The following is a 27,000-nucleotide window of genomic DNA, read 5'->3' as shown; positions in this document are numbered from 1 at the left end:
CCTCAAGGTTCAGTTATGGGCCCACTTTTATTTACTATCTGTATTAAAGGCAGAGTTGGTAATTTTCTCCAGACACACTTTTTAAGATTTTGGTTGAAATTATCTTTAGGTCCTGACAGAAATGAGTAATAATGTGCTCTGAAAAAGGAACAAAGAGAATCCATCATCTGCAGGTGTAAGCATGTAAAAACTTTGACCAATGTCTGCCACGAGGTACCAATTTGATGAACCGTTCATTCCTCCCTGTCTCCCTGCTTGCATGTTCTGAGTCTAGCCGACACTCAAAGCCTGTCACCGATCACTGAGGTTATTGTGAGTTTGTCGTCGGCTGTGCCTTTAATTGCCTCAGTGAAAATGTTCCAAATTCTTTGTTTCCTTGTTTTCTTGTTTTAATGCTGATGACACTGACATTTACTGCTGTACACGCTTTCTTCAGCATGAATTTGATTTAGTACAAAGAAGTAGTACAAGAACAGCTCTGTCAGCTGTGACTTGTTCTAAATGTAGACAATACTATACGTATGTTCTTTGCATCATCAAGGATGGCAGCAAAAAGCAATGTCCGAGAAAATTGGACAGTGAAGAAATTGAGTTGGTATCGCCTTTTAAATACTTCAGAGTTTTTACTTAATGACAGCTTGTCTTTAAGGTGGGCCATTCAGTATGTTGCTAAATAGCTGAAGACTTTACAGAGATTTTACTACAGAAATAAGTCCTGCCTCTCCTTTTATGTAAAAAGAAGCTAGAGCCTAACGGATTATGGTGATGTACTGTACATGAACATCTTTTTATGCTGCATAGTGTGCATCATTATGCACTGAAATGTATTACGAAATGTATATTCCAGACACATCACTGTACTTTGTATATTCTGAAGTCAGTTGGACTGATTTAAGTAGGCCCTACATGCTGGCTTGCACATTGGTATATCTTCATTTATAAAGGTATTCTGGGATGACAACCTTTCCTCACTTTTAATCTTGAAGGACAGACTCCACAACCTTCGTTTCCTGACGTGCAATTTGTGGTTCCCAAAGTTAGACCTGAGTTGGGAAACATAGCTTTTAGTTTTACTGCACCTTTAAACTGCTAAACTTAGTAACACAGATGTTTTTAAATCTTGAATGCAAACTTTCTTGTATTGTTATTTTATTATGTACTTTATGAGTTTGAGTGCATTTTTTGTGTGTTACTACTAGTCTTTGACAGGTCTTCCTTTAAAAAGAGATCTATGATTTCAACGGGACTCAACAGAAAGGTTCAATAGAATAAATCTTGAGAGGTAGCAACAGACAAAAGGGGAAGCTAACCCAAACCCTGACCATGAATGCAAGACCCAGACCATGTTTTTCAGGGAATGTGCTGATGTTTTTTTCAACCCTGAAAACACCCCCTCAGTCGGACTGAGTGACAAATAATTCACAATGTGGCTGTCTTGAGCAAGGGAATGACCAAAAAAAGGTGTGAAACAAGCAAAATCTGCTTAAATTAAGGACATCAATAGACTGTAGAGATTCCCACAGTCTTGTTTGTGACCTGGAATCTGTGCAAAACAACTGACTGAGTGAGAAAGAACACCATGTACTAGTGCTGTCTGAGTGCTGTTGAGTTAAATCTCTTTGGTAAATAAATGAGTTTAGGGGATCCTACTGCAGCCCTTCTACAGTCAGATAAGTTCAATGTTGATTTCATCAAGAAACGTTTGACCCAAACAGACACCCTGAAGTCCGAAGAAATGTCAGAGAAATCATCCACATCAAAGTATTTTATGTGTCATCAGGCTAAACGTTGACACTGTCACTCACTACAGGCTCTCTGCCACTCAGTGGGTGTAATCGCTGTGCATCTGTTATGCCTACAGTGACGTCACGGGCAAAGCCGCCATACGCTGTAAAGGTTTCTTACTCAATAACAAGGTGTACTTCAACAATACAGGAGGTATTTTCATGCGGTTTCAAACTTCTGATTAGTCAGCCTGAATGGATTAATCATGCAGGGTTTATTATTCATGTACAACAGTATCTTTGATTTTACTGCAGGTATATATAGTACCTCTAAATCAGCAGACTTATTATCGCAGCTCCTCTGAGGCTGTCGAGGTAAAAAAAAAAAAAAAAGACAACACTCTTCCCAGAAACCCCTGCTCTAGAGGCTGAAAGCAGCTGCAGGCGGCGGGGAAGGGAAATGAGATCGATACTCTTTCAGCATAGTTAAAATTACCTTCTGATGTGAAATTATATAAAAGATTAGGCTGGAAATATCGGTGCATTATTAGAGATCTGCCTCCCTCTCTCTCAGTCTGAAACTCACTGCTTTCAGGCATGATTGCTTCAGCTTATATTAGTTTATTTGATTTGCAGCACTTTTCCTCCTCTGGTCATTAAATCCTGGCTAATGTTCAGTTTTTTTCGAATCCCCTGAGCTCAGTACAATTAAAGGTCATGAGCGCCCCGCTGTTCTCCTGATTATAGACTTCTGTCTAATTGGTAAGCTACTTTAACTAGTGCAGAGACGGGGTAAAAGGTCAAATGCATTTCAAGCAGTGGCAGCAGTCTGAAAAGGTGTGATTTTCTGCAGGACAGACTGTTACTCATTTCACTCTTCTGTAAATCTTTGTCTGTATTGTTGCTAAAGACGACCCAAAGAACTCTGCTGGTGCCATGGAGTGGTGTGGCTCTGATAGTTGCATTATTATTTAAATGATTATTATTATTATCAGTATTCTTTTACATCTATAATTTGATATATTTGTCATCTTTTTGTTCGTATTGTCTTTGTAGCATAGAGTAGCATGCATAATTTTACAGTTAATGGAGTCATTTGCGTCCTTAAATGGCATCTTATTTCCATAAATGTAACACATCAGTGAAGTGGCTCTTTAATTAAAAACTCTGATACATTTGAAAACAAATTAAAGAGCAGCAGATGTTTGCAGATTAATTTATCACTGTACGCCTCAATTATGTTCCCATTTGTATCAGTGAAAGTACAGCTTTTTTTTCTGAAGTTTTACCATTCTCAACAGAAGAATATTAATCTTCATTTCAAGTAAGTTTGTTTTTGTAACAAACATTAATTAAGCACATTAATAATTAATTAATGTGCTGGCCTTCTTAATAAAACCTTTTCAATATATTTATTAAAACCGTACTGTCAAGTTCCACCCTTCTGTTCTGTGATTGGCCATGAGAGCCAATAGCTCAGCTAAATTCTTGGAAACAGAAAATGTGAACTGTGATTTAATATTTTAACCCGTTAATCATTAAACTAATCAATTTTATGGATAATGTTGGGAAACAATAATTACAGTAACTTAAAGCACAGCGCTACACCAGGGCAAGGGGGTGTTAAAGCCCCACCACAAATCTGTCCAGCCTCGGTTAAGCCCCCTCACGTATGTCTGCTTTTATTTGGAAAAAAAGAGGGAAATTAAAAAGCAACTATGAATTCATGAAAATCGACTATTCATAACACCCCAACATATTAGTCAAGCCCCCAGCACCGGGAGAAAAAAAATCCTGGTGCCGTCCCTGAGTAACTCCGATCCCATATTATCCTCATGTTCACCTAGCACCTTGTCTGTGAAACCTATGGAGAAGCTTTGCATGATTTGCAGCTCAGATATTCCTTATTTATTTTATCTTGGCATCTGTAAAATCCCTTATTTGAGCCTCTGCCTGGAACGGTTTAATTTAGCTGTCTTTTTAAGACCCCCCTCCTCGGGCCCACTTTGTCCTGATTGGCCAGCTCTCTGGAAGCCTTCCAAGTGGCAGAAGGCTGCAGAGCTGCCAGGGGAGGGTTGCTCTCCAGTGCAAGGAGAAGAGAGCCTATGAAAGAGGTTTCACAACTTATGTAGAGGCTCGAAGCTGTCTCTTGAAATTCTTGGCTTCATATCAGGGAACTATCGAGTGATAAGCAGAACAAGCCGTTTAACGGACTCTGCAGACTTATCCTGGGATTACTCTTAAAATAATGTTACCTCAGGACCTGAAACCTTGCACAAGTTAAGCATTGTAACACTGTTTTAAATGGGGATCCGCAAAATATTTCAAGGCACCACAACAGCTCAGTTAGGTTTAGGAAAGATCAAAGATCGACCTCAAAGTCTGAGGGAAACTTTGGACCTAAAGGTGCAGCACTAATCACTTCAGGCAGGGTGTGGGGTCAGAACACATTTTCTTTTACTGTTCAGGTGTTATTGTGTATCAGTAAGATGCAGAGTCAAAAGCTAAGGCTCAAACCCCTAAATTCCACCAGCTGCGTGTTTGGTCTGTCTCCGGACCAGCTCCTGCAGTCCGGAGCATTCTGCAGCAGAGATGCAAGGCTTCTTTCCGGAGCTGAAGCACAATGCATCAATTTACCACAGAAAAGATTAAGAGGGAAGTCAGACACTGAAACAACATTAAAACATCAGCTTTACTTTCAGAATAAAACACTCAGTTTTAACGGTCCAGAACAATTACCTTATGTGTGTTTGTTGTTGTGTTGTCATACTTATGCTTATTATATTGTTATTACTATTTTTATTTTATTTTATATTGTGAACTTATCTGTACTTCCTACTGTTTTTTGGTGTTATGAGCAACTGTAGCAAACACATTTCCCCTTGGGATTAATAAAGTATTTCTGATTCTGATTCTGATTTATTAGGGTTTTATACAGTTTTATTCCACTGCCTCTGACAGCAGTTGCGAGAACACAGATTGGTTGATAGCAGGACTGAGCTTGTACGTATAGAAGCCCCTAAGTGATGATTGAGCAGCATTACTTTTGTATAGGTCTATATTTAAGTGTTTAGGAAAATGCTTCTTCTTTTACCTTTAATTACCTTGCAGTTGGCTAATATCCCAACATGTAAACACTCTTAAAACTAGGCTACCTAAAACACCTCGAAAATGATGTTACTATTAGTCTGTTTATTTACTTTTGGTTATGTTCGTGACCAACATGGTTGTTTACTGTTGATACTTTGCACCTCAAGGTGTTAAAATCAACAGAAACCACCCACCTGAGGGTATACCATATGTATATGGTTTCCCCCTATATCACCTGAGAAATATGTTTGTGTCCAGATGTTGAGAAAAAAAACATTATCTTTCCCAGTTAACACTTAACCTCATTGAGTTTATCAGTTAAGTTGAATCAAGTTTAACTTTGTAACAGACATATTCATACTTTTAAAAACATGAGATTTAAGTTTATGTCATACATTTCTAACAACTGGTGAAAGAGACCCTGATGTGGTATCTAGGAAGAGTGTGAATTTAACACTTGGCAGATTGCATTATGGGAAGGCTATACAGTATTTTTCACAAACGACTATTTTACATTTTACGAAACAGAAGTTTAATTACAAGCTCGACACCTCTCTCTTTTATATACATGCCTGGATGCAGCAGTCACATAGGTCTGCTATATTTGTCGCTGTTTCCTTGTAATCAACTCTAAAACAATGTATTTTTTTTCAGTTATGTGTAATGCCTTGTTGTTGATCGTTTATTCCACTGTCCTGTCACTTGTCCTTTTGGATTTACAATGCTCTATCTTACCTGAGCACAGTGGTTCCCAAAGTGGGGGTTGGGACCCACCTGGGGGTTGCAAGACACCAAGAGGGTGGGTGAAGAAGATGCTATAAAAAATTCCATTAAAAAATAAATTGAGATGACAGCCTCCATACATGGGGGCGCGCGCACTAACCACTGCGCCACCAGAGCACCACAATAGACTACTTCATGCAATTATTTTATGTTTTTTTTGGGCTGTTGTGTTTGCAGTGTTTGAATCGGCCTTTATTGCGTGGGCAGCTGTGCGCTACATTGTCTGCCTTAACCACTTGAAGGGACAGTGGGGGTCCCCAGTCTCTGGCACCCTTCTTTCTGGGGTCATAAACAGAACAGCTTGGGAACCCACGGCCTTACCATCGAGATTGAGCAGAAAATAACTCACCTGGCTTGAAATCCACCCACAAGCAAACTTTAAAAGGTAATGGAAATGCTGCCCACACCGGAACATAAAGAATAAATCACGACATAAACATAGTGACAGTGCATCCCCGGTCTCGACCATGCATTCATTTGAAGTTTTGAAACTACATTTCCTCTTCTGCCTGTCAGTCGCCCTCCTGACTTTCCTGCTCCTTCCCCCCCCCCCCCCCCCCCCCCCCCCCGCCGTGCTGATTACTCGACCACAGATCTGCAGCTGGACTTACAAAAAGCGAATCGGTGACTTGGATAGATTGTTCTTAGATTAGAGGTGACAGCAGCCTGAATAAAGAAGTCAAAGGTTCCTGCACAGCTCCAGAGACATTTTAGTGAGGGGCACGTATGCCTATAACCTCCTTGGAAAGTTTCAGAGAGACACAAGTCGTAAAAAAGTGCTGCTGCATTTCACTATTTTTGTGTTATTTGTCTCTTTTATGGCACAAGGTAATTAAACTTTGGTACTGACTAAAACATCTCAACAACCTTTGAACTGATTGTTATGGTCACAGAGGATGAAGACTACCGTACTTGTTTTTAGTGTCACAAACAATACAACGTTTCCACTCATCCATTTAAATATTAAACAACTGTTTATGGGCTCAGTACCAATCTCATGCAGACTTACAGTTCCCAGAGGTTGAGTGATCCACTGACTTTCCCCTCCCAAGTTTTGTCTGAAACATCGCTATAACTACTTATAGGAGCCAAGTTACATTCATACATGTAAAAGTAAATAAATAAGCAGTGCAATTTTGGGTTGAAAGTTAATCTTTATAAAGAGTGGGTTTCATTGTATAAGTTAAGTTATAAAATGTATTAAAAGTCAGCTAAAGGTAATTTGATTTAATTCATGTGGATTTTCTGTAAAGTTAAAAGCAGTATGGTATTGCTGTTAGAGCAGTGAGGTAGGTTACCGTCCCTTTAAGAGAGAGAGAGCTCTTTAGTGCTGTAGGATTTCTCTTGAGGGCTCTGATGAACTCTGTGTATGCATTAACTTTATATTAACTGTGATCATTTTTACATACACACTTTGTTTTATAAGTGCAGTGTGTTGTCTGACCCATCTTACATCCTCCATCTGGAGTATAAGTTCTTACCATCTGCCAGAGGATACAGAGATTCCCAATGCAGAATGAACCATGTTGAAAAGTCAATTGTGCCCACCTCAATCAAAAATGAAATAATGCAACTTGAAGCTGTATGGGTTGTGCAATTCATAGCTTTCAGTGATGTGGCCAGCACGGAGGCTCGGAGGGCAAAAAGAACTCAGGAAAGTAGAGGCTACCTTTGAACACACTGTGGAGCTCTCTGGGATTTGTTTCTCACAAGCACAACCCATGCTTCTGTTCTTGGCGGTTAGTGCATCCAAATGAACAGCAACCATCTTTCATTAAAAAATATAAAAACTGACTTCACCCATCTGTTACTGCAGGGGGCTCTGAAGGCTCATCGGCAGCAGCCCCCGTGCTGGAAATGCTGTCTCAGACTAACTGTCAGACCACCGAGTCCGAGACAATCATGTCGTTTCAAATGATATTGTGTTGTAACATAGTGTATTGTTTTATGTAATGAATGCACACTTGAGACAATTTAAAAAAAAATCAACAGGCTTCATTGTTTTGTGTATTGACTGGAGAGTGCAGCCTCAGGGTTTCTCTTTTTCTGTCAGCTCACAGTGTTTAAAGTAAATCAGAGAGAGGTGTCAGGTGAGGTCTGTGCTCCACATGCAGGCTCTGTGATCGACTAAAATGATAAAAGATCCCGCTGGTGAATGTGATGAATGATAGACGACATACAGAGACGAGTTGCTGAAACACATAATCCTCCTATTCAGTGTCATTTAGAGAGAAAATCAATACGGTTGAGTAGCAGGTGAAGCTCTCTCACTGAGGACGGAGAGTAGATTTGGATGAAATGAAATGGCTTCAAGTCAAACAGCGCCGTGTTCACATTTCTATGTCTATTGTTCTATCTTTTTTTTTAGGAATATCAAATAGACATCATTTTCGCCCAGACGTGGATAGACAGCCGTCTCAGATACAACAGCACCATGAAAATATTGACTCTGAACAGCAACATGGTGGGACTCATCTGGCTGCCCGACACCATCTTCAGGAACTCCAAGAACGCAGATTCACACTGGATTACAATGCCCAACCAGCTGCTGAGGATATGGAACGATGGGAAGATACTTTACACCTTGAGGTAAACACACCTTTTTATTCTTGATCAAGTCAAATTAACAAGACAATTTGACACAGGAGTACAATACTTCAGTACAAAGTCAAGCTTCATGTTCTGCATACTCAAGCACATTTTAAAGTGAAATATTAAAGTTCTGTTAATCATTAATGGAGACCTTATTGCTTTCAGCAAAGGATCAAACACATTTCATAACTTCCTGTTAGAGACTGACTTTCCTAACTTTATCTCGACACATACCGCTTAACTTTGATCAAATTTAGACCATGGACCCCCCCTCTGATAAGGGGGGTTCTGTCATTGTGTTACTTATGGATGGAATTGAACTGAACAAAAATCTCTTGGGATCCCCTGGAACCCCCTCAACCATGCAGAAGATTACCCACCATGAGAAACACTGGATCAGAGTAAATGCTATCTGACTGTGAGCTTCTCCAGGATCAAACTACACAGTTGTGAGAAGGGTTTGTGAGTCCAAGGCTTGACCAGACGCGTCTCACCCATGGGTGTTGTGGGTGTTGCGACACTGAAACATATTTTCATCCCCCACACTTTTTACCAGTAGAGTCATCGATAAAAAAACCTATTGGACATAAGATTTATTAAGTGACAATTAAGCCAATCGTAGCTGTTCGATTACAGTTGAAGCACGGTAAAGTTACGCACATTTAATCCTCCTGTCACTCATAACTGGTTGAGTCAGAGCTCAGAGCTAACAAATGGATACATACTACATGTAGCATCCTTCTGAAAGAGAGTTAGTCACCCAAACAGATGTTTTTAAGATAAATCCACCTCACAAAACAACGTAAGTGTAACATTTTCTCCTCTTGGTTGTTATTTTAACTGTATTTATTTACTCCCATAACTTTACGATGTAGTGGAAGTCCCTTTTGCAGTTTTTCAAAATAAAAGCACATTACATTTGAAGACCGGAAATAAAGAGACTGAGGCATAGGGCAATAAGAAAAGCAAAATAAAAGCATCACAAAGAGCAGTTTTGAATCTGTTTTTTTTTTTAAAGCTCACTGGGTTACTCACAATGGATGTTCATAAAGTTAGTGTCTAATTATCTTTTGTAACTTTGTCTTGTTGTAAGATGTGTCAGCTAACATTAGTTATTGAATATTAAATGAAACATAATGTGTTGATTTGCTAGAGGGTGGTAATATACTCACATTAGAACACCCGCACTTTTAAAATCGCTGCTCCACCCCTGGGCTTGACATTATTGTTTTGCTCACCAGCCACTGTGGCTAGTGGTTTTCCAAAGTTACTAGCCACTTAGCATTTTTAACTAGACACAGTTTTGTTGTTAGGAAATCACGTTTGATAGGATTTAAGTTCACCATGGTACGCAAAAATGTACTAGATTTACAACTCTTTTAAATGTAAATGACCAAAGGACATACCCAAAACCAAGACTACATCAAATTTGAAACCTATATCAAATGTATGATGCATCCTACAAACGGTGCAGTACATAATTTTCTTGGCTGGATAATAAAGCAGCCATCGTGTTTCAAGTTCCATCGTCAGTTCTTCTCTCGTGTGAAATCTGCTCTCCAGGGTTTCTTACACCTTTTATGTGCTGCCAAACAGCTCCTTCTCTTCACATCTCCACCATGTTCACCACAGGAACTACAGTGTTGTCGGTCACTAGGGCACAATCGAAAGGCAGTAGGCTTAACGAATGGACCAATGAGCTAACACTGTGTGCAGTCAGTGTCATGGTGTCAAAAGTCAGTTGCAGCTTTGGGTTTGCTGGTGTAATTGTCAAGCCCTGGTTGTCACAATAGCAAATGTGTAAAGTTATATACGATCCAAGTTCAAATCAAATGGTATTTGATACCTGTTTCAATACCACTGCAACCAAAATTTAAGTCCTTACTAGCACCCAATATTGAGTAATTTCTTGTTTTTAATTACCAAAAAAAAGCATGCAAACTTCTGCAATCTGTCTAAATTGTACTTTGGTACTGAAATTATGACCTGAAGTTTTCTTTAAAGCTATGTCACTTTTTTATACTATAGATAATAAAATAATATGAAATTGTATGTTTTTTATGGAAGTATTGGACATTTGGCAACCTTGAGTAACACTGCCCCTTACGTTAGAATACTTGTTTTTATTTGTTAAGGATACAAAGTACTCAGAAGTTTGAAGCTGACGAAGCCATGGGCAAACACGTTCTTTTTAAAATGAAGACTAAATAAACAGAAGTAATTGAGCCCTCTTGTGGGAGGTGAATCTACTTATTTTCCTCCAAAAAAAGTTACATTTTAATGATGCTGCATTTCTTACAGACACCTTGCGGTAGCTGTATTGTTTTATTTATAGGATATAATAATAACAGTCTATGATCTAAAAGCTGTATCAACACTTCTCAAACTCTATAATGACCTTCAGTGTGTCCACTTAAACTTTCCCATATGGGTTCTCTAAGGCTTATAAACTAACCGATCAGTTTAAATTGTTTCAGACTTCTGCAGTCTTGATCACTATGGAAATTATGCAAAATAATTTGTGATGCAAACTTTCCTTAAAAAGAGCGGCGCAAAAGCAATCATCCCCTGTGATTATCAATAGTAAGTGCAAATTGCCTGCTCGAGTCTTAAGACCAAATTAGAGAGGCAGTCGCCCTCGTGCCCTAAAGCTCTCTTTGTAATTGGAGCACTCGACATTAATTTAAACGGCTCCTTCAGTAATCAGCAGCTCTACACCGTCCTCCACGTCCTTGACACTGTCCTTATGTGGTGAGACATTTCCACATTTTTTATAGATTATGTTGAGAATCAGAATCAGAATGAAGTTCTTTTTCAAAGTTAATTTTTTGGCCTTTTTGCCTTTTATTGGACGGGACAGCTGAAGAGAGATAGGAAATGTTTGGAGGAGAGAGTAGGAGATGACATGCAGCACAGGGACGAGGTCAGATTTGAACCCGCAGCCGCTATGACGATGACTACAGCCTCTGTACATGGGGTGTGACATAACCACCAGGCTGTGAGCGGCCCCCAGAATCGGAATGAACTTGATTGTCACTATACCAAGGTACAATGAAAATACATTTGACATCTCTCTCTCTCTCTCTCTCTCTCTCTCTCTCTGTCCCTGATTTCTGACTCTATCCACTAACAATACGTATTAGTAAACAGGTAAAAAAATAGACCTGTGTAAAACTATAAGTGTGAGAATAAAAGTGACAATTATGCAGATAGTCTCTGGCAGACTTATCTTGGGGGTCGTGAGCTGAAAAGTTGGGGAACCCCTGAGCATGTTGTACGATAACTTATAAAAACACATGCTAAAGGGATTGATGTGCGAGAACAGCAGATATTAAGACAATGAGATCATGCACTGTGATTTTGTGGTAACAGTCTGTGAGGAGGGAGGGGCTGTCATTGGTGTGTGTTGGTGTTTAAGGTATTTTCTCTATGTTTGTGGAATATGTTCTACAAGCAAAATGAGGGTTTACAGTGACCAAACAACAAATATTTAACTGAAATGAAGTGATTTTACTGTCATAGACATTTTCCAAAGTCAAAATATAATCAGGAGAGTTTTCCTGGAGTCGTGGCTCACTCTTATCATCTTATTTGTTTGATGACTGCCCAGTTGATGAAAAAGTGAAGTTCAATGATGTGATTACTATAGGGCATTTTCAATCTCCATGTCCTAAATCCCCACAAATATCTATAAAACACTAATATGTCCTGGTTTTTAACAGTCCCTGTCCCGGTTTTCACCTCCCAAAACTATGCACCATGGTTGCAACATTGGTTTCTCTCTATCAATCAATGCTGTTGCCGAGGTTTTTGCTGTTTTAACTAATAGAAAAACATCAGAATGCATCCTGAGTCAAAGTTCAACTGATTTGTCTTGGTTATCATACAAAGGGTAGCCGACCCGTCATGCCGAAAAGGGAGTCAGTGTTTTCCAACAAGCTCCAGGAGAGTTACAACAAAAGTACCTTCGGTCTCAGTACAGTCTTTTGCATACGCTGCAAGTCTCGATTTTCAGTCACCCACGGTGGAAATGCAGAAATCGAAGCCGTATTAAAACGGGAAAACGCAAAGGTGGATTCAAGCTGGAAGTAGCACTGCTGCAACTTCAGTGAGGCAGGCGTTAATGACAACCAACTTAAACTGGCTTCTCAGGAGGAGGGCACCCTTGTCTACCTCCTTGTGTGACCAGTTCAGGTCAACAATCTGTGGATCTATACTGTACATGCTGCTTTGTGGAAAAATGATAGTGTCCCGATTTGGAGGTTTTGAAATATGGTCACCCTAGATTACTGTCAACAACCAGGTGTACTTTCTCTATCTGGCACCAAAAAGAGCTAACACCTTTACTCTTCTCTTTCCTGCTGTTTGCACAGCAATGTCTAGGTCCAGTGTTTGTTATCAGAAAGAGTCTGTATGGACTTAAGGGAACGGGAATATTTTAAAAGACAATAACAAGGACAAACAAAAAGCAGTGTTGTGTCGCCTTAAAACAGGTGAACTGACCTGTATACTGTAACATTTTTGCTAGCTTTGAGCAACTATCTGGGAAATTCAGTCAACTAGTAGTGTAGTAGCAGCTACAAATCAGGGACTTTGAACAGGAAAAACTTTCCATTTATTTCCCCATTATCACGCCTAGATTCTTTGTTGAAGGTGAACACACTTGATAAGAGTAGGGTCTTAATGATATATATATACTCATATCATGGATGAATATAATCCCCCTATATCTGATATTAGGGAGGGATGGGGAAACTGATGTAGAGGTTACTCTCTTGGGTAAAGAATGGGACTTGGTTCTATCGGGGGTTCACTGTCCTTTATATGTGCGAGACATGTCTTAATACAAATCAACCTCGACTACATCTTTCTAAAGCCAAACCTGCAAGAACATTTCCTGACCTAAGCCTCATACATATGTGACAGGTGTAAACAGGCCCTAGCAACTATATATCTTGTGTTGTGGTCCTGCTCAAAACTCGCACCTTTCTGGTCCTTATTTCTTGACATCTAGCTGCATGCTGTGCCCTCTTACACTATTGCCATCTTCTGTGTTTTCTCTGCCCCAGCAGGTTTAAATATTCCTCCTTACTTCTAGAAGGTCATTTCATTTTCTTCTCTAATAGCTAAACCTTCAATTTTATTCAAGTGGAAAGATGTAACCCCTTCCATCACACAACCGATCAAAGATGTAATGAACAACATTGAGCTGTAAAAAATCTGATGCACCCTTAATGGATCTATTAACATATTCCACAAAACCTGGGACCCATTCATGAACTATTTGAAGAATGTATCTGGCCTGGAACTATTACATCCCCCCAGGTGGTCTCTCATATTAATGCTTGCACTTTTGTCTTTTTTTTGTCTCTTTTTTGTCCCTCCACTTTTATGGATTTGTTTGTTCATGTTTGTCTGTGTGAAAGATTCGTTTGATATTTGATCTGGATGTTGGGCTGTTTGCCAGTAATCTTTCACGTTTTTGGACATTTTAGTATATCGTTCTGTTATTTAAACCCTTTATAGATCAAATAAAAACAGGTGGAGTATCTTTATTCAGGTACCTGAGCGTGTAGCAGGGCGCACATCACCAGATAGCTAAACATAAGAACTTGACTGTTGTAATGCAAAAGATAGCTTCAATGAAGAGAAAATGTCAAGTGGATTTCTCGTTGCACGCTTGTTTAATTGAAGAATCAGCTCTGTATCCAGCCATTCTTAGTTCTTTATTATGTACAACGGCAAATTAAACAACACAGAATTGCTTCTTTAAATAGCTTTACAATAAAATGTATAATATTCCTGAGGACAATGATTAACTAAAATACTTACAAACAAAGCTGAGCCAAGGCATACACAGGAGGATGGCGCTGGATAGAGAAGCTAGTTAAGCTGGGAATAGCTGACATGAACTGAGCTGCTGATCTCGTGACTAACAGACATGTGACTCTCAAGAGCCAATCACAAGAGAGCATCTATTCTAACAGGAATAGGTTTCTTTTCAGAATAAAATAAACAGGGATGTTGCATTACAATCTTTGATAAAGAGTTGAAAACATAGAGTTCAACTTGTGTATTTAAACACTGTTCAAAAATAAAGCAACATAAACTAAAAGTAAGAATTATGCGACTTTTTGATCCAGCAGATGTCGCCCTTGAGCACCAGCATGAAACCAAAACAACTTGCGCTACATTGTTGTGTTAGCATGCTAATGCTAGCGATCTTTATTATGCTCGTATCTACACACTGCATGTACATTTACCTGAAATGAGCGTGATCTAGAAACACAGTTAAGCAGTGAGTACAGTATGTTATTCTTCTTTTCTCTAGTCCCTCAATTAAACAACTTTTATACGCGAGGGGAGGAGTCAGCCGGCCGTCCCATCTATGTAAACACAGTGTAGATACGGCTCGGGAAACATCACAGCCAGCAGGACTCGGGTGTCTCACTCATTGTAGATAGTCATAACTCAGAGTTATTTTCAGAGGATATACTTGATTTCTGCTACATTTACATGTAAAATGTCACACATTCATCCTTTAAAGTGAAGTTTGTGTTGTCTTTATGTGCTTCTTACTGGTGAAATGAAATAAAAATGAGATTTGTATTTTTTTTATGTGGGACATTTGAAACTCAGTTTGTTGTTGAACTTAAACATTCCAAAAAGGGTTTCAATTGAAAGGTCAGAGTGCAAATCTGAAGGAATCCAAAGATCTTTATGGATGTTATAATAATTCATTCTTTCCCTGGATTTGGATTGTGTTGATGCAGCAGGTCTGTTTTTCTTGTAATGTTATGATACTGTGAGAGTACAGTGAATCTTTAAATGGTAGGCTAAATCAAAAGACAGGTAAAAATGTTGTTTCTTTGTCTGATGAATGCGTAGATTGTGGTTGTTGTGATTTCAAGTCTAGAAGACAAATAGTTTATTTCATGTGTTGAGAAATGAGAATGAGGATTAAAGAAACGTTAAAGAAAAAAATAATAATTGAAGATTAAACCCGTAAATTAACGAGAATAAAGTAATCAATTTATGAGATTAATGTTGTTATTTTAGTCTACATTTCTATGAGCAGGCCACAGTCAAAGCTTGATTTTTCCACACACTCTTCTACAATGTTCAGTATTCAGGAGCGTGCAAACTTTGAGAAGTAATATCCGTTGATGGCATGAGAGAAAGACAATGAAATGTCATCGGGTATTAATTGTGCACTGGCCTGGCTGCAGTAAACAGAGATGACATTTTGTGATATCCATGCCTCTCCCACATGCATGGTATTGTCCCATTTCCATGCTTTAATGAGGTTTAAAGATCATATCAGAATGAAATTACAAAGTTTTCTTTCCACTTTCTTCTCCTTTTTTATTTCAACAATTTTACACTTTTCAATCTTCCTTTTCTCTCATGGACTTAATCTCCAAATCTCTGTATCCAAGAAGATAAAACATTGAATCCTATCCCCAGAAAAGTGTTTTCAACATACCTCTTTATGTGGTCTTCTTGTTTTCGCAGGTGTAGTATATTTCCATGGTTCGATGTAATCTTGATTCATTAAAGCATCAGTCTTTTTTTTTGGTCTTAATGATTCCCGCAGCCTCTTTTCCCACTTGGATAAGAAATATGACTTTCTGGTTTATAATTGGAGGTTCAACGTTACATGTACGTAATTACCGCCACAGGTCTATGTAGTCTGAAAGATAGTCAATTGCTTTTTCACACAATAAATAGACTTATAAAAAAGTAATGTGGCTCATTCATCACTGATGAGCCTCCATACTTGTGTGGTGATGACTGTCTGCAGAGACCCTGTCCTCTGTCTGGATTTTGATGTTTTCCTTTGTTTTGGTTGACTCTGGGTTTCTGGGTGTGGGGCAGGTGTGTTTCCCACAGCCAATGACAAGCATGTGAGTTTAGGAGTGGATACAATTCAGTGATTGGGGAAGAATCAAACCGGTGAATATGGAAGATGCTGGCGTAGCGGCAAAGAAGAGTAGTGAGGCGAAAAGCCACATGGATTGTTTCAAAACGAGGTTAAACCTTGGGTTGGCTTACACACACGGGCGGGGAGTTGGTCTGCTTTCTGACACCAGAGGTTAGCTTGTGAGTGATAAGGATACCCCTGTGATGAGCGCTGACATATTGCCCTGGTGACGTCATATGGAGCCTCTTCTGCAGTTTTGAGGTCCTGCCCCTCAGCTAAACAAAACAAATATTTAACAGTTTGAAGCAACATGTATCACGAGAACGGTCAATCATGTAAATTTACCCCTTTTTTATTATATCAAAAGGCGAATTAGTTGAAACTTCTTAGAAAATTCATCACTTGAACATTACTTTAGAACGATAACATGTAACTCAAGGAGAGAAACATTTCAGAAAACCTTATTTGACTTGAATGAATAGTTTGACCCATGTCCAATCTGTTGACTTGGAGGAGGCGGGGCTTATGACCTGTACTGTAGCCAGTCGGTAAAGGGCAGTCCAAGCACTTTGTCTTCACTTTTGGTGAGTCACAAATCAGAATTAACAATCAGACAACAATGTTTTGAATGTTTCCAATGTCTTGAATTTCCCTCGGGATCAATAAAGTATCTATCTATCCATCTATCCATCCTTTAGGATCCTTTTCAGAGTGTAAACACAAATCCTTTTGAAAGTCAGGTTAAAGACTATAATGAAGCAATAGTCTGCTTGTGGTTTGAAGGCTATGAATCAATATTTAAAAGACAGGACATTCACAAAGTGGACTGGACGTGTAGGTCTGTGTGACTGAAGTGTATTACATATATGTTTATGTACAGCCTGTACCTTAACTGATGTTTGTGCAAGATTAAACTCAAATCACAATCTTTTATCGAAGAAGTTTTGTTCCCCAAACCTGACCAAAACTGTGGCAATTTAAAACCCCATAAACAGTAACAATGGTAAATAGACTGCACTTATAAAGCACTTCTCTAGTCTCTAAAAATGCTTACACCACATGTCACATTTACCCATTCACACCATATTCATACACTGATGGCAGAGGCTGCTATAAAGTGTGACGGTCACTGCCTTACCTTTATAGTCAGGCTTCTACTAATTGGTTCTGTCTGCCTTGTTCTCAGAGGAATGAGCCAGTCCAATCCAGAGCTGCTGGGCCTGTTGCTCTCAGTGAATTAAAGCCTTGGCCATATATTAGGCAAACGTATTCTCACATTGCAGTGGGGATTATGGGACTGGTGGTGCCCTGAGCAAAAGTTCAGAGGGGACTTTTGTGAGTGGATACACACAAAAGTCCCCTGTGCACCAGAGTGCATCTCTATTATCTTATAAGTAATCATCTTATTCCTCTTAATCTTCTTTCAGCAATTTTCATTAACAAATGTTTTTCACACAGTAATAAAGCATGTGATGCTTGCTAGTGCAACAACAGTGAGTGCTGTCAGACGGGGCCCCCTTCCCCCCAGGATTTCATACTGGCATTGCAAACTTTGCACATTTTTTTATACTGGCCTTGGCCCCGAAGCAGTTTATTACGTTGCTTGTTGACAAGCTGCACCTCTGAATACATGTAACCTCGATATGTGGTGTAAGAGGTTGTGTACCATTCATGGATGTCTGTGAGCTCAGGGTGATTCGAATTGATACTTATTATTAAGTTCTAGTTACTTGTTTACCTGGTCTTCAACAAACCATTATTTTTCTATGAACAGTCGTGACATTATTTTGGGCTTGAATGTAGAATTCCTTTTTGAAAATGTCTTTTTTTTAAAAGCCAACAGTCTCACCACCCAAACATGTTCAGTTTATAACCATGTAAAATGTGATTCTGTAAAAGTATTGTTATTTTTGGGAATTATGTTGATTACATTATGGCTATAAAACTTTTTGCAATAAGCAGGATATGCCAAATAAAAACTCTTGAAACCAAGCTGTTATAAATCTAAGATACAAATATATATATGTATAACTTACATCAAGAGAACATTATATGTTGTGCAAACAAGCCAGGACTGTGTACAGGTTCTTTTTTTAACACACACACAAAACTCACGGCTGGATAGACAATGATTTTATTCTATTTGTGTACAACATTAAACTGCTGTGTAATTATATGCACAAATGATTTGCATACTGAACCTCAAAAGAGTAATCAATGTTTTAAATAGTTGCAATTAAGGTCCTTTTCAAAAAAAATTGTTTTTGATGAAAAAGCATTGTGTGAATCAGTTCCTGGCAAAGCTGTGAAGTGTACTCCTTTACAAAGTGAAATGATTAGTGAAGCCCTTTTTCCCAAAAGATAAAACCATACAGCCAGCAGCTGTTGATAATCCATGGTTACAGTCGTCTTTCTTCTTTGATATTTGGCACAATTAAACACTTTTCTCATGTTTTTTTGTCCATTGGTGGCACTTGTCATTTGGTCATTCAAAACCAAATGAAACTGGTTGACGGCTTATTCTTCACAACAGTTTTTCTTTACCCTTAAAAAAGTACCCCTTACTTTTAACACAAAGATCAATGGAGTATTAAGAATGGATTTATTGGGTGTACGTTCAGTTTGTTGACGATCATATTCCTGTCTAAGTGTGAGGAACTTTAAAGAGACTTTTAAAAGACTTGTGTGTTTTTTTACAAGTAAAAGTTCCTTTTTTTAGCATTTGTTTTCTTCAAAGAGCCATGAGGAGAATTTCAAGAAGCACTTAATAGAAAAACAAGCTGCAGAGTTCCAGATTTTTCCTGAACCTCTGCACCTGGCCTTCAGGAGGAGAGCAGCCTGTTGCTTCAGTGTGCACAGACACTCACATGTCTCACACTGACTGATTAAGGTCCTTCATGCTCTTCACTGTACGTTGATTATACGTTATATACATACATTATAAATTGTACCGCGATTTAAAAATTGCTACTCCACCTGAGGCTGAAAGGTATTTATTTTTTATTTAAATGCCCTTCATTACTGATGCACATATTCTTGTAATAGTTGTAGCAATCATCTGGAAGACAACTTAAAAGATGTAGACGTGTGCTGTAAAGCCTGTGATCATGAGATGAGGTCGCACCAGAAATCTTTGAGTTATAGAACAAATATGACACATATCAAACTGATTTATTTTATTGTTGTTGTTGGTTTTTCTTTCAGATTAACAATAAATGCAGAATGCCAGCTGCAGCTGCACAACTTCCCGATGGACGAACACTCCTGTCCGCTCATCTTCTCCAGCTGTGAGTACCGAGGATATATTCAATATAATGTTTTATAGGGTCTATCCTGCTGCGTCTGTCCTCTGCATTTATCTGCAGTCATCTCTTTACATACACAATGTCAATGAATACAAAAGCTCCTGGGAGAAAGAAACATTTCTTTGTGTTTACTGTAAAACTTCAATAAATGGCCCGGGCTTTTATTTTTTACTTCAATATGAGACGGACCTTTAGTTATTTTTAACTGTATACAAAATTATCTTTATATTTCATCCGCAAACTCTGTCAACACTAAATGCACAAGGGCCTTTGAGTGAGAGCTGCCTGGAATTGGAATGGGCTTTTTTTTTTTTTTTTTTAAGTTTAACAGTATATCTCTTTATCTTAGTATATTCCAGGTGATAATGCTGGTTTCATGTTTTCGCACTTAGAAAAAAAAAATCTATTTCTCTCTCTTTACACCCTGTTCTTTTCCCCTGTGCACGGCCTTTCAGCACCTCTTTCCGATCGGTTGTTTCTTGTCATTCTCTGATGGGTTTTCTCTTGCACAGATCCTTGCATGTGTACTAACTCTCAGATGAACAACACTTTTGACTAAAGCATCCGCTAAATGAATTGTAGAATTGTAGAAATGCATGACCCGTGCAGCAAGGCTTTAGTCCTCGTCACAACCTTGGGTTCAAATCTGACCCTGGCCCTCAGCTGTCCTGTCCAAAAAAGGCAAAAATGGCCCAAACATAACTTAAACAAAACAAAAAAGTTCCCACTGATCGAGTTAATGGATGTTGCCATCCGTCACTGTTATCATTACAGGGTACAGCTGCTTGTGTGAAAGAAGTAGATTGGAGTTTAACTTGCTCAGGGCTGGTAGCAAAGAGGGAGGTCACACACAGAGAAAGCAGTACAACTGGTGTAGTTGCAGCAGGCCCAGCTGAGAGATAATGAGAGTCTCAATCAGTCAGACCTTTATGTCTTTCTGAAGGCCCCACTCAGCAGGTAACAGCTGAGGACCCCTCCAGCTCCACCCACATGCCGACTCCAAACACCTGAAAGAGCAAGACCGGACTGAGAGACAAGCAAGCACGCAGACATGCAGGCAGAGTAGGAGCAAAGTGAGAGGGGTCGTGACAGGAGCCATGAGTGACCATATTTCTGGGCGGCAGTAGCTCAGTCTGTAGGGTTGGGTTGGGAACCGGAGGGTCGCCGGTTCAAATCCCGGTGCAGACCAAATATGGCTTCTCTCCATTAGTGCATGTCCATAGGATCCTGTTTCTGCATGTGTGTGTATATTTCAGCCTACGTGTGTGTTCATGACTTACAGAGTGTAAAAACTGAAATTTCCTCTTGCGGGGATCAATAAAAGTAAATCTTAATCTTAATCTTAATTTCCACAAGTTTGAGGATCTTAAGAGAATCAATGGTTTGATATTTAGTGAGGATAACTATTTTAGTTCGCCAACTTCTACAACAACTAATCCCTGGACTGTCTCTTAGAACAACTGAACACAAACAAGGTGGTCTTAAGGTTGCATCAACGATTTCACAAAAAGCATGTTTAAATAAATTCTTGTTCTATGTTCAATTCTTATATACACCTTATTTTACTTTTCCTGCTGGAAAAAAAACAATCACATGACAATAAAAGATGCAAAATAAGAATATTACTTCATGTTTGTGTCCAGTAGCCCCTGTGTTCATGGCTCTGGGTTATTTCCAGGCACAATTAGAAGCTCATTTTTGCATTCACTGAATACACTGAATAAACAATGACGCTACTAATAATGCAAATTATATTTGAAGGGCTTCAAGTGTTAACAGAATTTATAAAAGAGCTTTGATAAATAAGAAAGTACGGAAGCCCTAAGAGGACATGCATCCATACATTTCATTCTGCTTCATTTTCCAGAGACGAGTATATTTTAATAGTTTTTTTGCAGATCTCAATTAATTTATCTCATAATCGTGAGATAACTGTTTTTCCCGTGAAAACGAGTTAATTTCGGTTATTTCTCAAGATCTCGACTGAAATGTAATTGTTAACACGAGTCACATAAAGTGTATAGATGTACAGTATAACAGCTTAGGGTTTCATGATCAGAAAGACGTCCATATTCATGGGGAGAAACTGCTTCATGTTGCAGTTGTTCTGATTCTGATACAGGTTTAAACATTGACTATATGAGCACAAAAAAGACGAGAAATTACACAGAAGTTTGAGTGAAAAAAATACTTTCAAACGTAACCATTGCTCCAATAAAAACAGAAACGCGTATAGGAAAATAACGGCGTTGTCAGAACATGCAAACATATCATTGCTAACTGTTGTTTAAAATGCAGCCTAAATGCTTAGAGTCGGAAGGATCTCTAAATAACTTGAATAAAATATTATTAATGTCAAAGTATTGCACAGTTGATATATTGCACATAATGACGTACTGTTATGTCTGCTTCGCACAGTTTAAATTGCAATTATAAATAATTTATGGGTTCCTGACTCTGTTGGGTATCGTAGGGAAACAACATGTTGTTTTCTACATTCAAGCTGCTTTAATGAAAACTCGAAATGTGAACAGTGTGAGTCGGCTGAGGCTCGTCCAGGGGTGCAGAACTTACAGAAACTTAAGCATCAGTGCGTTAAAGGACGTGAGAGTGCAAAAACTCATCAGGACACTGCCTCATGATTGAAAAGAGAAGTAAACAAGTGTAGAGCTTAGCAAGTTGTCTTTAAATCAGAGAGTGTGTAACGTGCATCACTTCACTACTGAGTTCACTCACAGCTTAACACGTTTACTCGACAGTGTGAAATTTTCTTCTCTTCACAGCCGTAACCCGACCATAAAATGCACATTATGATGTTTAATAGGACTGTTTGGTGTGTTAATGTGACATTTCAGGGATTTTAGTCCATATATCCTGAATATCCATATATCCTCTGCGGTGGACCTCACACAGATCTGTTATCCTCATCACAGACTGAATTAAGTTGCTAAGACTTTGAACCTTGTGCAGCACATTAGAGCGTACAGCCTGCCTAGATCGGCTTCCTCACTGAAGGGACTCATCAGACTGTACACTGGTTTCCATGACAACGTCTCTGTTTTCTGATTAAGTCAGATTTGCCTATCTTTATTAGCCATCATGCCTCGTGGGGGGGGGGGGGGGGGGGGGGGGGGGGGGGGGGGGATTTGGAATAATCATCTGAGTGGAAGCAAATAAGAAGCCGAGTTGAACGGACAAACAACAGGTGGGCAGAGAACAGGTTGTGAAGACAATTACTAAACTAGAGCTGTTTTTGCAGCTGCTTACACATAGAAACAATATTCACAGTCCACAACAATGACCTGTCCAAAATAATACAGTGCCTCTCTGTAGCCATTCCTTATGAAGGCAGTTAATGCACTTTTGTCTCTGGTCACATATCATTCATATACATATGTACTATACATTTACACATTTCCTTACATTATTGTTTGTTCTTACACATATTAAATCTAATATTAGCCAACTACACTCTGTTACAGTACTTGTTACCAAAGGTTCTGCAGAGAGAACAAAACTGTGTTGTTTGATATCGTTACTTTAAGTTTAAAGTACTTCATCACGATGCGGTTAAGGTCCGATATTAAAGCATTCATTGTTTTGAATCGCATTAATTGCATGCTATTTTGTCCCTCTAGGCGCACCATAGCTTAGCCAATACACAAACAGCAGCAGCTCTGTCAGCACAGTGATGTAAAAAAACGACACCTTTGAATGTCTCATTTCACTTAAAAATAAAATCTCTCAGACACCTCGTGACATCAAATATTTCACTTATTTATTGTCCTCTAACTGTTTCGAGTCGTAACAAGTTCCTTGTCTCTGTGGTTAAGTTAATATTGTAACCAAGGTCTACCACCAGTTTCTTATTTTCTCCCTAAAATAAAACCAGCTTTGTATCCAAACAGGAAGTAAAGTACCCTTTAGGAGAGCGTCGGCCGTCAGTCCTAGTTGGCCTCTGCCTCTTCTTTTCTTTTTCCGCTAAGACTAAGGGCGTACAACACCAGCGCCATTTTCAACTCTTCATCAGACATTATTCTCGATAAGTAAGCTACCTATAATACGATGCAGAATGTATGTGGTGGTTGGGTGTCGGCTGTAGTCTTTGCGGTGTGTTCTAGTGCAGCTTTTTGGCCAAGACATGAGGCGACGCCACAGGCGGCCTTCGTCGCCACTAGTTCTTTGTCGTCTGCTTGGTGTGTCAGGGCCTTTAGCTTAAGATAGTACAAATATAAAAGCCTAATGAACTTTTTGAATTGCAAAATATTGGAATTTCAGACGTGGTTAAAAATGCAATGAATCCCCATTTGCTCGTGTCCACCTTCCATGCACCTTGTCCAGGAATCTGGATTAAAAAAAGCTATTTAGTGTGTTGGGCATCCCCATGTAAAAGCAAAGGTATTTAAGGGGGAACTGCTTTGGTGTAAACTTCAGTTTAAAATCTATTCCAGCCTCGTAACCTGGTGTGACACTGAGGGTTTAATGGTTTGTTTTAGTGACTTTTGAATTATTACTTTTCATGTCATTTTTTCTCTTTGTCTTGATTCTTTTGGTGTCTCGTGTGAAGCACTTTGAATTGCCCTGTTGCTGAAATGAATAAACTTGTCTTGCCGATGCCCTACACAATGTACTAGTCAATATTGTTAATTTATAATCACGAGGATATATCATCACGAGGATATAAAAACCTTTCAGCGTTGACGTTTCTACTGCTTTATTTGTGTGCCAAGCTGTTTGAACAATACGATTTTATTTTCGGAACGATCTGAATTTGAATAGCCGTTGCTGAATCTTTAATGACATCATTAGCAGGAAATGAGAAGAGCTGTGGTAAATGTTAATGAAATTCATTCATCATGCATGTTTGAAAACAATTAGCAGCTTGTGCAACATCTTCCCTGTTAATGTTTGTGTAAATTGACGGCCTGTTACATCACATTGCTATCAGGCGTGATCATGAAGTAGTTAGTTTTCCTCCATGAAATGATTATGTGCCTGTTTAAACCAGCAGTGACTCAGGCTGGTGCCAAGCAGGAATCATTAACCCATCATTAACCTCCCATGATCAATAGTAAAAACACTCCCAGGCTGTGTGCACGTCATGTGAAGGTCAGGCTCAACATCAAGACGGATTCAGTGCATTATTGAACCAAAGCTTTCATTTAATCCACTTTCTCTCTGCCTTCTGTCTTCCGCTCCAGACCGTCTTTTCATTAAACAGCCTCCAGCACAAGACTAATGTTGCTCTGGGTGGCCTTAGGTCTATCTCCACCTCGATATCCATCATTAGGATGTGCCATGTAGCGCCCGGGGTCACACACACATGCTCTTTGTAATTGCAGATGGATACCCGCGAGACGAGATGATTTACAAGTGGAGGAAGAACTCCGTGGAGGCGGCGGACCAGAAGTCCTGGCGTCTCTACCAGTTTGATTTTATGGGCCTGAGAAACACTACGGACATAATAAAGACCACGGCAGGTAGGATGTGTCTACTGTTTCTACTTGTAATCACTGACATATTAAAACCTCATACATTTACAATAAGACATATATAAAAAAACACAATTCTGAAGTATTTATTAATACACAAAGAACAAATTAAAAGTGTATTTTAAGAAAGGTGTGTGGGGACAGAAATATTCAATTAAATGACGGGAAATAAAGATGTGCGAGGGGTGTGATATCAAACCTTAGGAATATCTTATGCGGTGATCTTTTGGGATATGATTCGACTTTTGAATTTACGCTACAGAAAGATATACAGTTCGGTAAGGGACTGTATGATCCATAACATACGATATGATAGGATATCCTGTGTTAGTTTGTCTTTTAAAGGACACAAAAAGAGAAAGAGACATTAAAAAAAGGCACCCTTGATAATCTGTTCCACTATCAGTACATTGAAGTTTGAGGAAATCTTTCTTCAAATCAAAGAGAGGTCTGACTGCTGGGAATACTGGGAAGTGAGCAGAGCTTGAGACTACAAAGCTGGATAGATGCTTGTTTTTAAAATAAGGTCAGGAGTCTTTCTTTAGCCGTTTTCACACGTGCACTACTGAAAATATCTCTAGATGATTACTGGAGGACTGCTCCGTAGATTCTCATTCTCTTGCTGATTTGGATCATTTTGGGTCGTTAGCATGTAACGAATGAAGCTCAAGATTAGGTATTTCCAACCTGTCACTTGTTGTCAGTTTGTAAAAGAAACTAGGGGTGTTACAGTAGTAGCAGAAATCACATTCAGTGCATTCTCGTTTTAAATGTGAACAAGGTGTTCTTTAACAAACTATAGACTTTATATTTGTGAAATCAAAATTCAGAGAGACAGGTCTAAGAAAAGAAACTCTCTTATTGCATGGAAATGACACCAGATGACATGTTTGAATAACATTGGCTCCACAAGTGACCACAAAAAAAGGCAATAGACATAACAAGTAAATGTCCTCAGAGTTTTCTCTCACTGCACTTATTTCTACTTGCCACAATTGAAATGTGTTACAAATGAAAAAATGATTAAGCCGCTGTCGAGACCACCAAATCAATTCCAAGATAAACAGACAAATCCATTAGTCAAACCACTCGCTGCCCCATGATCGTCCATGTAATCCCATCAAAAAATAGAGAGTCACAAACACATCCGTACATCTCTTCCCTTCTCCATCTGTCACTGCCAGCTTCTGCATCCAGTCGTTTTTTAAACCACTTGACTTTACTTTCAACAACTTTTTTCTCACAGGAGACCCGCTGAACAAGATGTCCTCATTATCTGAGACTTAGTTATGAAGCTCAGTTTATACATGTCCTCTCCCACATGGAAATAGAGTTGTCGTAGTTCAGATGATCTATCATGTGATTTAAGTTAAAGTTGTTATTCTGTGTCAACGTTGTTAATGTGGGGACACCATGGTTTATTTGTGTTAAGCAAATGCCTTTAATTAGTATAGGGAACGCAACTTTATGAGAAATAACACGTGAGCAAACTCATGTTAAAACCACAGCCTGTATGAAACATGGACGCAGTCTCAGTGATGTCAGCGTCAATTATCATCCCTGTACATTGTGTACCAATCAAAAAATGACACTGAATACAGACTGAAAGCATCTGCCCAGGGACAACAGATGGAAATTAGCTAGTTTGCTTAAACTGGTACAAAGCATCTTTTCTCTTCTTAGACATTTTGTACACTGTCCCTGATTCAAATGAATTATCTTTACTGCACAATTGAACATTTTAACATGTTAATGGGACTGACTTGGATTATTCAGACAACCTCAAGTGGACACTAAAGCAACTTTTCAACTACTACTAATGACTACTACTTAAATACTTAAGTAACGACTTCAGTCAGGATCTAAGTAACGACTGTAAATCATTATACTTTTAGTGATGAAAGATACAACAAAAAACTCAAAGAAGTTGGTCTTTTTTGAATTTACATTTTTAGACACTTCAAATCCATTATTACCCCTTTACCTTTTCTGAATATTATTCCTTTTTAATATAGATAGAAATGGAAATAATAATAATGAAAATGTACTGAAACATTTAGAAGTGACACAAAATACAGCAACTGGTATTC

At 38.8% G+C, this 27,000-nt stretch overlaps 1 protein-coding gene across 1 annotated transcript in view; it reads left to right on the top strand.

Annotated features, from left to right (window-relative positions):
* Positions 1-27,000, top strand: part of LOC132956690 (gamma-aminobutyric acid receptor subunit gamma-3) — a 76,860-nt gene that overhangs the window by 33,465 nt on the left and 16,395 nt on the right. Inside the window, exons 4-6 of the mRNA XM_061030266.1 lie at positions 7,966-8,186; positions 19,318-19,400; positions 24,761-24,898. Coding sequence (XP_060886249.1) covers positions 7,966-8,186; positions 19,318-19,400; positions 24,761-24,898 — 442 coding nt within the window. The remainder of the gene's footprint in view (positions 1-7,965; positions 8,187-19,317; positions 19,401-24,760; positions 24,899-27,000) is intronic.

The sequence above is a fragment of the Labrus mixtus genome, chromosome 3 (genome assembly GCF_963584025.1).
Source record: "Labrus mixtus chromosome 3, fLabMix1.1, whole genome shotgun sequence".
NCBI classification, from domain to species: Eukaryota; Metazoa; Chordata; class Actinopteri; order Labriformes; family Labridae; genus Labrus; species Labrus mixtus.
Note: the sequence above shows the minus strand (reverse complement) of the source record. Positions and strands in the feature narration are given on the sequence as shown.